This window comes from Siniperca chuatsi, linkage group LG7, assembly GCF_020085105.1.
Source record: "Siniperca chuatsi isolate FFG_IHB_CAS linkage group LG7, ASM2008510v1, whole genome shotgun sequence".
Taxonomy (NCBI): Eukaryota; Metazoa; Chordata; class Actinopteri; order Centrarchiformes; family Sinipercidae; genus Siniperca; species Siniperca chuatsi.
The window spans coordinates 31,502,515-31,517,753 of NC_058048.1; the positions used below are offsets into that span (position 1 = coordinate 31,502,515).

The 15,239-nt window shown below is 44.4% G+C and overlaps 1 protein-coding gene across 3 annotated transcripts; it reads left to right on the forward strand.

The window, feature by feature from the left end:
• The first annotated feature begins 845 nt into the window (after positions 1 to 845).
• Positions 846 to 13,089, forward strand: ostn (osteocrin). Of its 3 annotated transcripts, XM_044203054.1 has the most exons (6): positions 846 to 3,654; positions 5,058 to 5,156; positions 6,775 to 7,100; positions 8,240 to 8,469; positions 9,496 to 9,642; positions 9,735 to 13,089. In XM_044203054.1, the coding sequence occupies exons 3-5, from the start codon at positions 7,023 to 7,025 to the stop codon at positions 9,581 to 9,583; spliced, it is 396 nt and encodes a 131-aa protein (XP_044058989.1). In that variant the 5' UTR covers positions 846 to 3,654; positions 5,058 to 5,156; positions 6,775 to 7,022; the 3' UTR covers positions 9,584 to 9,642; positions 9,735 to 13,089. The 3 variants fall into 3 exon arrangements, with proteins under 3 accessions (XP_044058989.1, XP_044058986.1, XP_044058987.1); XM_044203052.1 differs by lacking the exon at positions 6,775 to 7,100 and having other exon boundaries at positions 849 to 3,654; XM_044203051.1 differs by lacking the exon at positions 6,775 to 7,100 and having other exon boundaries at positions 848 to 5,156.
• Positions 13,090 to 15,239: the final 2,150 nt, after the last annotated feature.

Genomic DNA, 15,239 nt, shown 5'->3' on the forward strand with positions numbered 1-15,239 from the left:
ACATCAGGACTGCCCTGCTCAGCCTGCTGCCACCGCGACCTCGTCCCAGACAAGAGGCAGAAAATGGATGGATGGATGGCTGTTGGCAGATACCAATGTGTCTGAGCAGGATGCACGTCCATCATAGCTGTTTACCAGCTCTAACACCGGTTTCAAACTAAACGCCAAGCGAGCATAGTTGTGCAAGGTAGACTGAAGTCTAGGTGAAGAGTAGAGTTACAGAACTCTGGGAACTCAAAGATGCGCAAATTCCATCATGACTTCGGCCTCCTGTGGTTATTATGAGCGTATTTGGGGCCGAAGTTCAATTTACATGTTCTGGTCTGAAAACAAGGTGACAGTGAAGACCCACTGGGAGTAAACAAATCATGCGACACCACCTCCGCCACTTCTCACTTGTCACTGTGGGCATGTCAACGCTCACTAGCTAGCCAGTAGCTCGCTCGTTAGCAAGAACTGTGTAAATAAACAGCCTGCGCTCTACACTCAAGGAACGAAGGAAGATGTAACTATCATTCTGCATACATGTTGTAAGACTTTAATTAAAAGTTATTTGTCCATTTCTGTTAAGTTTTTAGTTGTTGACTAAAATTGTAATACATTTCTACAGATTTCTTGATTTTAAGGTTTTCATCTTGTTTTTGTTGTTGATAAAATGTCAATAATTAAAGCTCGGGTAGGTAACGTTGGAGAAACCAGCAAGAGACCGCTAGATTTCAAAAGTCCAATCCAACCGGGAAAAAAAACACAGATACTTTATTTTAACTTTAATTTCAGAGCATTTGATTTATTGATTGCTGTCGGGATGTAAAGAGAATTTCAACAAATACAACAAAAAATGCTTCTGAAATACATTATGTGAGAATTAATAATTTAAGTGAAGGCTGCTTGCCTATTATATTAATACCATGTTGAAACTTTTGTACACACACACACACACACACACACAGGGCATGAGGCTCAACAATTCAAAGTGTCGTCCTGCAGACAGCAAGGCAGGGAAAAGTTGTTGCAAACAGGCTTACATTTATACAAAGAAACAGGGATATCAGAAACAACATCATGAACTGAGGACAGTGTGTATTGTAATGACCATGAGAGGAAAAGTATCAGTTTTGGGGAACGAAGCAGAGACTTTACAAACAGAGGAAGTGTAGGATTCCTCCACCAGGGCGCTGTCTCCGCTCGAAGGGTGGACTAAGAGCTAAGTCTAAACCACAGCTCCAGATAGATAGTTGTACATTTAAAACTCGGTGTGATGTTAAGAAGAGCACTCTTTTTTAGGATGATGGCTGCAGATTAACAGCTTGCTGACTGTGGTTTTCTGAATAGAAAAGATCCTTGTACAAGATGCTTTTGATCCTCCAATGCCTTAATAAATGCCAAATTAAGGAAAAGCTTCTCTCCAGACTTTTCTTTTGCAACGCGCTGACATTTACCTACCTAATGTTTTTTCATTCTAGTTTTTGTTGTTGAAACTGACACTGATCCAAACCTGGTGAACACGAAACTTCCTGACCCACGGCTTGATCAGTTTTTCAGAAATAAAGACTCGTTATAGTTTCGTGTTTTTGAAGAGGAAGAGCTGATCTGAGAGCTGCAGATCTACACGGTCTGTCCGTCTTTCTGCAGGGATTCACAATTATCCTCCAAACTCACTGTTACTTTTTCCAGCACTGTGTGTGTGTGTGTGTGTGTGTTGCACTTATCCTGGTTAACCATGCAGCCATTATGATGCCTCTGATAATCAATCTGCTTCTACTTACCTGTATTTAAATCCATGTACTCTGGTCCCATAGCAACAGGGAGGAAGGGGTGAGGTGGGGGTGGTCAGGGGGGTAACATGACATCACCGCGAGCAGAGAAGGTCGTCACTAATTTAAGGGCAGGCGGACAGGGTTTTTTCCGTCATTATTAGCGTGTTAGCTGCAGTGTCATTATTATTATTAACCCAGGTGTGTTTTCTCAATGACCCAATCCTCCGTCCTGAATGAATGGAGCGAAGGATGAATGGAGGAATGGAGCGGAGGTCGTCCAGCCCCAGGGGGGACGCCGACCATGGGAGAGGGCCCCGTTGCCCCTAGCAACAGCAAAACAAAGGGGGGAAAAAAGTCACCCGGAAGACAAACTGAACCTCCATCACCAAGAGAGGGATCAACTCAGAGTTTAACGCGGGACAGAAACAGATCAGATCACATGTTACAACGTGGGCCAGGTCTAACTGGGTCAGGAAGTGTCCTGGGAAAGGCTGCAGGTCTTTGGTCTGCTGGCCTTCTTGTATTTAAAATGTTTGGTACGAACTGAACCTGACGCGTCACACAGCTCATGCACAGATAGTCTGCCGCTCTCCACGGAATTATAAAGCCTCAATCTGAATGAATTTAAATATTTTACAGAAATTAAAAGTAAAATGGTCGCCGTGTTAGTGAGACGTGCATCATAAATGCACATTACAGTACGCGTCTTGCGTTTCCCTGCGCGGGATCAAAAACATTTTCCTTATTTGCTTAGAGGTTGCTCGTGTTATAAAGTGCGTTTGAAGCTCGTCACACTGCTGCATAAGCTAGCGGTGGATTTAGCTAATGTTACATTTTGTCTCTTCCTGCCAACATCGCGGTACGATTTTAAGGTTGTTTTAACTCTGAAACTCAGAGGCGTTTTGTCCAGCTAGAGATCAGCCTCAGGTCACCGTGGTTACAAGTCCTTTTCTAAACTTTGAGCGCAGCGGAAAGGTGTGAAATCCGGGTGATAGCGCCATGGAAAGGTTCGACGTCTCGGCTCTCTCCACGAGGAAACACTGACTGAAAGGTTCCCTGCGTAGTTTTCTGGTAAACAAACAAACTTAGATTTACTTTAGAATAGCATTTAAAAAAAGATATGCTTTTATTTTTTATACCAAACAATATATCAACAAAATGGAGAACTGCTCTAAAAACCAGATCCCCACAGCGTGGAGACGATCACCAGCAGATCTAACTCCGCCTGTCGATCAACAACATTCAGACTCACCTGGCTGTTTTGGTTCAGTGCCTGAATTTCATACCTGCCGTCCTCTTTGTCTTTCACCAACATGCTGTTCGTGTTAGCTGCTTTATTTTGCTCTAATTTAATGTTTGTCGTGATATTTCTGTTAATCGACTTCGCAGCTGCAAACGCCTCTGGCTCTCACTCCCGCCTACAAAGCTCTGATCGGCTCTGTTGTTTTGAGGAACACGGCAGAAATATCTGAATTGAAAGAATCGGAGATGTGGGCAACATAAAAGTAAGAGGCTGTGTTAGTCGCAGCTCGACGGTCCGGGACCGTGTGTGGAAGATATTCTCGATGTTAATGTTTATTTTAAAGACTGCCTTGCAGGAGCGACGGAGGCTTGAGGACAGGAGCGGGGTGAGGACGGACGGGAGGAGAGAAGAGGTGGGGTTGCTCCCAGGAGGTTTCATTAACAGGTAATGGTCCTGATGATGAAATGTCAGACACACACAGTGGAAAAGAAGGGAAGCACAGGAAGTGATGTCACAGGAGCGGAGGCTGCTTATTGGACAGGAGATTCCCGGGCAGCTGCTATAAAACCTGATGTACAGACATAGAAACAGAGACGAGCCGACGCAGCAGGACAGACACACTCCTCCTCCGAGAGACTCGACTCCAGACTGAAGGTAGACGCTGCTGTTTGTACGTGTGTGTGTGTGTGTGTGTGTGTGTTGCAGGTGTGCACAGGTTCAGACTCCTGCAGGTGTTACATTTCAAAATAAGTCACGCTTCAGTTTTTATTTTTTTTATCTCAGTGTCCCAGATTTGCAGTTTGAGCTGCTGCAGGATAACAACACTTTTTCACACAGTGAAAGTTTCACTGCGAGCGTCACTCGAGCTGCTGCAGCTCTTTTCTCGTGAGGTTGATTAATAACAGTGAATGTAAATCACTGCTGCAGAAACTGCTCTCTCTCTCCTGGCTTATTTATTTTTATGCTTTCAGCAGCTCTTTGCAGCTGTTTCTAAGCTGGAGCCTTTTCTACGAAATGACCTTTTGCATTATTTTATAATCTTATTTCTCTTCAATTCTGATTCGTGGATACTTTGTTACTGCAGTCTTTTGTAGTGAAACAAATTAAATTCTTGAACACATGCGTTAAGGTTTAATGGCTTGTTAATTTCATTTTCTCTTAGTGTCAGATTTTTGCAAAGGAAAATGTTTAACAATCTCCAGACAAACATGTCCAGCGTTCAGGTGTTCGTGTGAACATGAGCTGATGTTCAGTCTGCTGCGGGGCTGCGGGGAGGAAACACGGGGTATTTTTGTGAATGGAAGAATTTGCAGAGTGTGTGTGTGTGTGTGTTTTTATGTCCTCACACGTGCATGAATGAGAGCTGCAGTACGTCAGCATCAGCAGTGGTGTGAATGGGAGAAGTTCACCGTGTGTGTGAGCATGACTGTGTGTTTTATTATGTACGTGTGCACGTGTGTGAGCGTGCACAAACGTTTGTGCATCATCACGATTGCGTGTGATGTGGACAGGTGTTTGTTTCTGGTGTGTGTGTGTGTGTGTGTGTGTGTGTGTGTGTGTGTGTGTGTGTGTGTCGGGGAATGCAGGAGTGTGCACGTCACTGAGCGTACATGTGACAGTCAAAAGACATTTATTTGCAGGGATGGAAAATGCTAAAATTAGCCGATGTTGCTGGACAATACACTTCACCTGTCAGCTGAGCTAAAAGTGTCTAGCTGTGTGTGTGTGTGTTAGTGTGTGTGTGTGTGTGTGTGTGTGTGTGTAGTGTGTGTGTGTGTGTGTCACTGGAAAAGTGACAGAATGATTTTATACTCGAAAGTTTGATTTTTAAATGTGCTGTTGATGGACGAAGGCGACATTTGTCACCTTTTAATGTCGCTGCTGTTGCATTCGGGTGCAGCTGGGAAAGTGTGAACTTCAAATTGGCTGCTGAACACGGCATATTATAGTGGAGGCACCCACCTCACCTGAGATAGAGATGTCAGTCTCGTGAAATCTAATATTCGGCTCATTCAGACGCCGAGATGCAGCACCTGAACATGTTGTTGCTGCCGCAGATGCAGTTCTGTGGCTGTTTGCTGCTCTCCTTCCTGCTGTCCATCACCGTGCTCCACTGCAGCGTCGACGGCTTCAGAGTCCAACGCCACCCTGCTCAGGTCAGAACACACGCACACACCTGTAACACACACACACACACCTGCAACACACACACACACTCGTGAGAAAAGTCAACGTCTGAGTAAAAGACTTTATTTGAAGCGGTCTGCAGAACCAGGACACCTGTAATGGTGACGTGCCGGTCAAGCAAAGGAGCAACTTCAGCGGAAGACTCATCCCCCCACAATGCACCACAGAGCGCCACAGGAAGTCATTCCTGCCTGTGGCCATCAGACTCTTTAACTCCTCCCTCTAAGTGTCAGTCTGTATGACCCGAAGTCACTAAACTGGACATTGATCATTAACATCTCTGCAATACTTGAATAATTGTGCAATATTCTGTTTTCAGTTTAAAATGACCTATTTATTGATATTTATTCATACTTCTATTACTGCTGTGCAATATCCTCCGTCTCATAATCATCTTAATCTGCTACACTTAACTTGACAGTACTCATTATTGCACTATTACTTATATTATTACATTGTATTATTACACCGTACATACTTATCAACCTGTAAATCCACTTGGTACTTAATTTATTTTCTGACCTGTATTATATTTTTTGCTTGGTGCTTCTCTTCCTGTGTGCACTGACGTGATAGTGAGCTGCTGTAGCAAAAGAGTTTCCCCTCGGGGATCAATAAAGTATTTCTGACTCTGATTCTGAACATGAAGGAGTCTTTATGAAGGGTTATGACTGCTGTCATTGTTTGAGATGTCTGTGTTATGACGACATGACATTAACCAAGACAACATAAACATGCCACAGCAGGTCAAACTGTCACGAGGCCGTTATAACTGCGCTAACAGAAGTGTTTTCACTTAGTTTCAGTTTTCCACCTCCGATGAAGAGCGGCCTCGTCCACACAGTCCCGAACTGGGTCTGTCAGACGGCCTGAAGGGGATACTACCATAGCAGCGGAGCAATAACGTGGGCTCATGCACGGCCGGGCATAGGGCGGGTTATTAAATGTCATACTCTCAATCTCAGAGAACACGGATGTGTGGGAGGATTAAAGGCCGGGGGGCTTATAAATGAGTCCGAATGAATGACGTGCACATTTAAAGAGGTTACTTCCCCAAACAAGAGACACAAAAGAGAAGGGAAGACTACATGCTGCCTACAAGCAGACCTACAGGAGAATAAAACATATTTGAAAGCACTACAGAATGCCCGAGAGCCTTACTGCATTATAGTTAAACATTATATATTTTTATATTTTGAATTGTCCCCTGCCGCCTGAATGTTGTTTCCTTTTACATAAATGTAGACATTTGCACCATAAATCGGTGTTTAACGCTCAAACTTGCTGCGAGCGGACATTTACTTTATACTTTCCTACATTACATGTCAGAGGGAATATTGTACTTTTTTACTCTGTTGGATTTATTTGAAAAATGTTACTAGTAAGTTTACAGATTCAGATTAATACAAAACATAATCACTAATATAGATGAAACTAAAATGAGCTGCTCCTTCACCAGCTGCAACATTAAAGTGATGAACACATTAATTATAATCCACTAATATAATATATATTATTCTGAAACGGGCCGCATGATGAGCACTTCTGTACTTTTACTTGTAACAGAGTGTTTCTACACTTTTCCAGAAGTGAATGATCTTCCACACGCGAGAAATCAGCTGTCGTCTCCAGCTGACGCAGCACCACGAGTCCTGGATCAGACGGCGAAGCAGCAGATCAGATTGTGTCCCGAGGGCCAAAACAAACGGCCCCTCCCTCAGAGGGCCCCTGTGCTGATATCAGATGATGTAACATCAGAGTGAAGGCCAACACAAAGCTCTGAGCTCTGACAGCTGCAGGGAGACAAACCTGAAGCTGTTTTCTGTTGAGTCTGGATGATATCGGATCGCGTGAATCATCAGAGGCAGCGGGCGGACAGGAAGTCAGAAGCTGCTCGCTGTCGGAGTCGTGATGTAAGAGAAGATTCACAACATGGAGTCCTGACGTATGAAAACACCAGACGAGGTGGAGACGCGGAGCAGGGTGGCCTCTCTCTGCTGAGCTCAATATTTTCTATAAGGAGACTCCCTTATAGAAAATAATGTGGAGAAGAAGCAGGAGGCTTTCAAATCAGCCATGGTAGTTTCAGAGTGGCGTAAATGACTGTAGATCAGCTGTCGAGTCCTTACTTTGTGTTTCAGTGTATAGACTTATCCCATGTTTCCCAGCAACAATGAAGCACTGCTCTGATATTTTGTCTTTTAACTTCCTGTCTACACAGGAAGTGAGGATGTGAAGTTTTAGAATCTAACATACAGCTCAACGACTGACAGAGCTGGACGACCACGAGAGAAGACATGTGACGGTCGGAGTGCGTTGGTATTTGGGTTTTATTATGTGTTTACAACAGAATAAGTTGCCTGACTGTGGTCGTTCAAAACCATCCGGTTTTTAATGTAACACTCTTACACCGTACAGGATTTCATACTTCATACGTTAACGTTTCTGTGATCCAAACAAACCTTTTCCAAACGTCTGTCTGAGGTTCAATAAATCGAAACGGTCCAGTTTTCCATTACGGACGAGCTGATTTCCCAAATTCTGTTAATAATAAAATATTTATTATGTGTTATATAGTTGGGCTAAAACTGTTTCTAGTCCAACAAAGCAAAAATTCCATATTCCATTATTTAGTTTTAGTGTATAAACACATCCTGATGAATCCCAACCTGCTTGTCAGAAGATAGACGTATCCCAGCCTTTCATCATATCCGAGCACGTGTGTTTTTATGTTTCAGGTCATAGACCTATCCTGTCCTTATCCCCTGCTTAGGTATATAGACCTAGCCCACCTTTGCGTTGCAGCGCAAACTTACTGAGTTCGTATTGCAAGTTTAAACAGCTGATGAAATCAAACTCAGCATAAAGGTCAATTTAGTAGCTATTCTGCCGCATTCAGCTGTATCACATGATCTTCCTCAGCTGATGGTGATACCTGGTTGTCATGGAGATGTAAATGTTCAAATGTACATTTCTTCTGAGAACTTTCAGGGCGTTTATGGATGAGAAATTTTACTACATATCCTTATCCCACCCTGTCCTTGTGTTCCAGCATGTAGACCGGCCCATGTCGAGGTCTCCGGCGGCTCTTCGGCCTCGTCCTGGAGGGGTGAAGGCAGGGGAGGAGCTAACGGCAAAGCTGCTTCGATTGGACGACCTGGGGGGGATGGAGAATGATGTCATGGAGCCAAAGAGGAAGAGGAGTTTCCCCGGCAACAACGCCCCGCTGGACCGCCTGTCAGTCAGCTCCATGGAAACCAAACAGGGAACAAACAAGCAGAGGTAGGAACCTGAACCGTCTTCGGTACGAGGTTCCTCTTGTGTTTCCACTGTCGTACACCCTGGCTTTCAGATTAGCTTCATTAAACAGTTATTTTAATTGTCTGTTTGGAAGATGAGTGCAGCGTTTCAGTTCGCTCCCCTGCAGCATTGTGATCTTCAGTTTTCTATAATCCTGTTTCATCTTTTCAGTGTTCGTATCTCTGAGAAATCTTCTGATCCACCTTTCGGTTCTAACGCCGGCTCCCGCCGGACATCCTCCACCGTCCTTCTGTTTTTAAAGGATTGGTTGTGCTGCTCCATGCAGGCACAGCAGCAAAACGGTGGTTACTGCTGTCGTGTGTTGAAGTTGTCCTAGTTGTGATGTGACGTCACATCTGCTCAACCGACCCCTGGAAGTAGCTGAACTTGGGTTTAGTATCACCTCCTGAGCAGGAGAACAGTGCAGTGCAGTACATGCAGTGGATGAAATGGCCGAAAGTGTCCGTTACTGTGTGAGAAAGGTCTGACAACCAAAGCTGGATTACCAATTGGGCAAGACGGGCAACTTCCCGGGCCCCAAAAGCTACACGTTCACCACTTGTCAACTGCTTTTTGGTTATTTGATTCATTGCTAAGGTGCAGCATCAGCTAACCCCCAACAGGTTATTTCAGTCAGCTCCTGCAGAAATGCCAGCTTACCCTTTTATTCACAAGTCAAGCAAAGGCAACTCGCCTTGTCCTAGCGCCTCATTAACACAGCGGCACTTCAAAGAATAGAAATGCGTCAAAACGTTCTTGAATCAGACAGTTAGTGGGAGAACAGAACTGACTGCAGTAGAATGACAGGAGATAAAATAACGAAACCCTAAAAGCCAAACGTCCGCTGCCTTCGAAGGTAATGAGATGTGTTTCGTGGCCGAGTGCTCATGTGTCACATGTTCCTCAGGGAAGTTGAGTCGCATTAATCTGGTCACACGTTATTGCTCCGACGCCAGCAGACCTCTGACCTTGTTCACCTTTTTTGTCTTCCTTTTTTGTTGTTTGTAGCAAAGCAGTTGAGTTGCCACGGCGACGAGTCAATCCGCCTCCCATCGACAGGATTGGAACGAGTCGTCTACCAAACAGTCGAGGGTAGGCCACGCCCCCTCCCTCTGACAGCCCGCCCCCTTCTCTACAGCGCCCTCCTCTGGACAGGTACGGCTCTGCAGTCCACTAACGGACATCAAAACACTGAAATGTCCCTTTTAAACTCTTAACGCCTCACTGAAGACTCTCTCTCTCTGCAGAGGAATCACCACAGATGCATGAAACACAGCCAATCACCTGCTGAGCCACGCCCACCACCTGCCAATCATCCACCTTCACTCCACCGCCTTCACTCCACCTGAAAGCCCCCCCGCCCCCCGCACAGCGATGAATGTTTAATGATGGTGCATTCAGGTGCTGCTTGGTAAATTTATCACACGTGTCTGAGAAGTCAGGACCAAAGCAATGAGCATTTTGTTTTGTGACACACGTGGTTTGATCCAGTGATCAGATTTCATGTTTATGTCCAAAGCAGCAGAAAGTCTTAGTATGAAACCGAAAACGTTCAAAACCTGCCTTTAGATTCTACACAATCCTCCAGAGAACAAGAAAACCGTCTCCACTAACAGACAAGTTTTAGATTTCATCCTTCAGGAAGTCCATTCATGGCAGATTTGCTCGGGATTCATAAACGTATTTCTGAATATAAATTTGGTAAATCTCAATATGCATTTCAGAAAGTGAAACTGGGTCGTACTTTGTTTTTTAAAGTAGAATTTGATCAAACTGAATTCAATACTCTGAAGAGGGTATCGCATCTCAGCACCAACCGAAATGTGCCCAAAGCATCAAACTGTCCAGCACTGACAGTCGACTCGGATCATAACCTTGTTGACTTATTCTTTGATCAGATAGTTTAAGTCATAACTTTAGACATTTGTCGTCCCTGCGTCAGCCTCTAGCACTGCCTACTTCACCAAGAGGCGCGACGACTGTCACTTTAAATTCACATTAACTTCCTGGTACGCACATCGAGGTGCAGTTGAATTGGTTAAAATCTGTGTTCGTCAAATATTCTGGATGTTTTGTCTCAGAAAGCTGAATCTGAATTCGAGCATCGAAGTGCGTTTACAAAGTTTTGTAAACTTTAAATTTCGTTCTGACAGAAAATTAATCCCATTTCAGGAAATCACAAATTATTTTTTGGTCAAAGTTGAATATTTTCCTGCTGCCACAGATGTTTTTGAAAACTGACTGAAACTCATGAACTGTTGGATGAAACTTTCTTGTTTTTTAGGGTATCACCTGAATGCATCATCCCTCCTGTGACTCTGACTGGAGGCGTCTGCCGCCTCGACGCTGACACGCGTAATTTTTTTCCAACTTTTTTGTGTCAAGTCCCGCCCTACTGCGCTGTGATTGGCTCGTCACTTCGACGCGTCCTTGTGATTGGATGCTAGCCCCGCCGTTTTTTAGGAAAGTCCTGCTCCCAACACTAGTGACGTCGACGATAACGTGACAATAATATAATACAAATATATTTTAAATCCTTTTATCTACAGAGTTTAACTCCTTGTTCATGTAACATTTGCTTCTCAGCAAATCATCATTCATTCATCAATGAACACATGACAGCCATGTGTTGCCATGGAGACAAACAAAGGGTTAGAGGACTGTATAAGGTAACACGAGAGGCTAAATTAGTTAAAAATAACATGTTTTATCTCGGGAAACGGCTGTGCTTATTATCTGAACCTAGGCCCTCAGAAGTGTCAGTGTGCTAAATAAACTCATCTTTCCTATTTCATAATAAATTAACCAGAAAATGAAGGCAGTAAGTCACAGGCGAGAGATCCGACAGCTAGCATCCAACCACAAGGGCGCATCGAAGGAACGAGCACTCGCCAATCACAGCGCAGCAGGGCGGTGACCTGCCGCGAAGACAAATAACGCAGCTGAAACTGAACATCTGACGTGACTTTCTGCCTCGTAGCTGTTTCTGTCCAGCAGGTCTGACTGCAGGACGACACGCTGAGCGACGGCTCCACTGCACCGGTGCATTACACGGTAGAGATAGGAGGACTTTACCAAGCGACCACAATCACGGTTTAACGTTGAAGCCACTTTATAGCGAGCAGCGTCCAGTGGCCATTAGAGGAACTGCACCTTAAACGCTTGAAGGGAAAGTTCAATATTTTGGGAAAAAAAAAACTTATTACGTGTCATTACATTTTTCGAAGCATGCAGTGTTCAAACTGTCTTCTATCAGCCTCATATGTGTGTGTTAAGTCATTTGAGTCAGGACATGGTTAGCCTAGCTTAGCATAAAGCCTGGAAGCAGTTGGCCTGTTCAAACATGCACCTCTACAGCTCACTGAGTTAACGTGCTGCTGCTGCTTCTTTGTTTAATCTGAACGTGAACAGAAAAGGAGGAACCACAGTTTGTGCTTTAAGAACAGCCTCTGGTGATGTACCAACAATCGACCAATCAGACTTTTGTAGGCGGAAGCAAGAATGGGGACGCCACAAGCGTCGATGAGATCGACGTAGCTGAATGTTGCTTTCGTCGACTTTTAGAAATAACTCTTTGACCTATTTCTTTAATCAATGTGACAGACGTTAGACTAACTGCTCCCAGCGTCGGTGTCAACTGAACATGACGTTGGAGGGATGAATATGTCACTACTGACGAACACAAAGTCAAAGAAACGAATCGGCAGTTCAGTCTGATGATCGAGCTGCAGATACGGTCAGTGAGTACAGGATTTGGTCTCTGTACCGAATCTTGCAACCTCACCGGACGGCAAGATGTCAGGAAGCTGCGCAGGCTGTTTAACGAGAAATAGTTCCAGCGTGTAACTCGCCCTAACGTCTGCCGTCTTTACGGTTCAGTTTGTGTTCAGATGAAACAAACGAGACACAACATGTTACTCAGTGAGCTGTAGAGCTGCTGGTAGGCGTATTTTGGACTTTGGACAGAGCCAGGCTAGCTGTTTCCCCCCGTTTCCAGTCTTTATGCTAAGCTAAGCTAACCACATCCTGACTCCAGCTCTGTACTAAGCACACAGACATGAGATTGATAAGTCTCGGAAAGACAAGAAGCCAAAAATGTTGAACTATTCCTTCAAATAACACACAAAAAAACCCGGCCAGATCTTTTGCAGCCTCAGGCTACGACTCAAGACAGCGAACAGATGTCTGAAGCCTCGACGTGAAAACAGAAGAAGACATTTTGTTGAATTTATGACGGCTGATTCTGTGACCTCATTAAGGTTTCTGTTCCACGTCAGATATTAACGGAAAGCGTTCAAAACATTTAAAACCACCAGAATGTTCCTCCGACTGACCGTCGCAGCCGCGTGCTGCTTCCTGTCCGCAGCCTTTAAAGTCAGCTGGCTCAGGTTCATACGAGTGCTGCATCAGCACAATATTACTGTATGACACGAACCGTAGATGTGATTTAAAGGCAGGCTGAGTCCGGTACGACTCGCCGGTGCAGTGGAGACGGTTTCCCCGTCGCTCCTGTCTACGCTCAGGCCTGTTCCACTGATTCTGTTTTTAAATGCTTCTTACTGCCTTAAGTTTAATTGTGCACAATAAAGAGTAAATGATCAATGTGCTGAGATTGGCTGTTTTGTTCCTCCTAACAGTGTCCATCCGTTTATTTATGGATATTTTAACAGAATAATTAGTTATATTCAGAGAAGTAGTGGAGGGTAAAGACACCTCACAGGTTCAAACACTGCATTTTAGCAGGAAATTTAGACCAGCTAGCGCTCAACTGATAATATTAGATTTAGATTCGATTCAACTTTATTGTCATTACACATGTACTTTCAGGTTATAAAGTGTGTGCATAAATGCAGGATAGTATCCACAGGTGGTGCTATGAACATTATCTACAGATGGCATTACTATAAACAGAAGTGTACTGATGGATATGTGCAGTAATGAACTGGACTGTGCAGAACAGCAGTGCAGTTACTGCAGTATTTAGTACAGAGTACTGGAGTGCAGATGATGCAGTATATGTATAAATAAATAGTCCGGTAGTGCAAATGAACATGTGGTACATGTAGCAAAAACAATATAGCAGCATTTACAGTTAAAGTAAATGAGGGGACAGTGGAGTCAGCGGGGGGCAGAGTTCAGCAGGAAGACAGCTCTGGGAAAGAAGCTGTTTTTCAGTCTGCTGGTCCTGGCCTGGAGGCCCCTGCGGAGAAACCAGTCTTTGGGCGGGGGGGGGGAGTCCTTAAGAAAGCTGCGTTTCCTCTGGACGTCCTCGGTGGCTGGAAGTGGAGTCCCTGTGATGCGCCGGGCAGGTTTCACCCCCCGCTCCAGAGCCCAGCGCTCTGCAGCAGAGCGGTTCCCATCCAGACTGAGACTCAGCTGGTCCGGAGGCTCTCTACTGTGCAGAAGTTCACCAGGACAGCCGGGTCTTCTTCAGTGTCCTCAGGAGGAAGAGGTGCTGGTGAGCCTTCTTGACCAGGCAGGAGGTGTTATATATATATATATATATATATATATATATATATATATATATATATATATAGATATATATATTATATATATATATATAAAAAAAACGTTATATATAATCATGAAACAGTTGTAGTCATCTGGACACTTAGGCCCCGCCCTCAGGAAGGAGTCTACCTGAGTGTCTGCTGATTACCTGCTAGTTTCACCTGAAACTGATCTAATAGTTTCCATGATGGCCCAGTAATCAGTAATCAGGCCTATTGTTTTCTGGCTGCACCTCCCTCATCACTGTTCAGTACCTGATTAGCATGTGATTGGCTTGACCAAGGTGTTAATACACTGTGATAGACTTTGGGCAGGTTGAATCTCAGACCACCATTTCTGTTCAAAGAGGGGTTTTCTTTTTTCACAAAAATGGCTTCTTTGACTCGTCTTTCAAACCAACTCTTCTCTCTACTTAGACTCTTCACCTCACTGTCTTCAAATGTGCGGTTTGTAGCTTTTAGATGCAAACGCACGCGCTCTGTAATCCTGAGTTAGCGTGTCGTCTGTGCTGATAAAGTCTTTTGTGAAGTGGCTGTTTGGTCTCACCTGTGTACCGCTTCTTTGCAGTTTTCCTCACTGCACTGAATGGAGTAAACTACATTGCTCTGTTTCTGTGTGGGCATCTTGTCCTTAGGGTGAACGAGTTTCTGTCTTAAAGTGTTGCCTGGTTTAAAGAAGACAGGAACATCGTGCTGTCTAAAGATCCTTTGTAGTTTTTCAGACAGTCCAGATACATAAGGATGGAGACACCGTTCCTTCTTGGTTCTGTTTCCCTTTTGTCCTGTTTTTTGGCTCTTTTAACTTTGTTGATAGCCCAAGTAGGATAACCACAGGCTGAGAGAGCATTCTGGACATGCCTTTACTCTTTCTTCTTACCCTCTGAGCCGGTGGGCAGTTCCTGCCAGACTCAGTTAAACAGAAACATCACGAGCAAGAGACGCAGGAACCAGAACCAACAGGACTGAAATGATAAAATAGGTCTAAACTTTAAACGATCCATTAATCAGCTCATCGTTTCTGCTCGAGACTGATCCCAGCTGGGTTTTCACACCTGAAGCCTGAGTGCAACTTCAATATAACGTTGGCCCTAAACACACCGACCTCCGTAGCGTGGACGTTTTGACGGAGATGAATAATTCGTAGTTCTGTCACTGTGTTCTCAGTGAAACATCAGAGGAAAAGAAAGGGAGCGTCGTGTAACTGCTGCAGATAAAACAGAAGAGTTCAGACAGCAGAGC

Bases quoted from the DNA above. Each gene is read 5' to 3' on its own strand.
- ostn (XM_044203051.1), top strand. From the start codon at position 5,025: ATGCAGCACCTGAACATGTTGTTGCTGCCGCAGATGCAGTTCTGTGGC. The intron at 5,157-8,239 runs GTCAGAACACAC...CTTGTGTTCCAG, and splicing joins TCCAACGCCACCCTGCTCAG to CATGTAGACCGGCCCATGTC. The intron at 8,470-9,495 runs GTAGGAACCTGA...TGTTGTTTGTAG, and splicing joins CAGGGAACAAACAAGCAGAG to CAAAGCAGTTGAGTTGCCAC.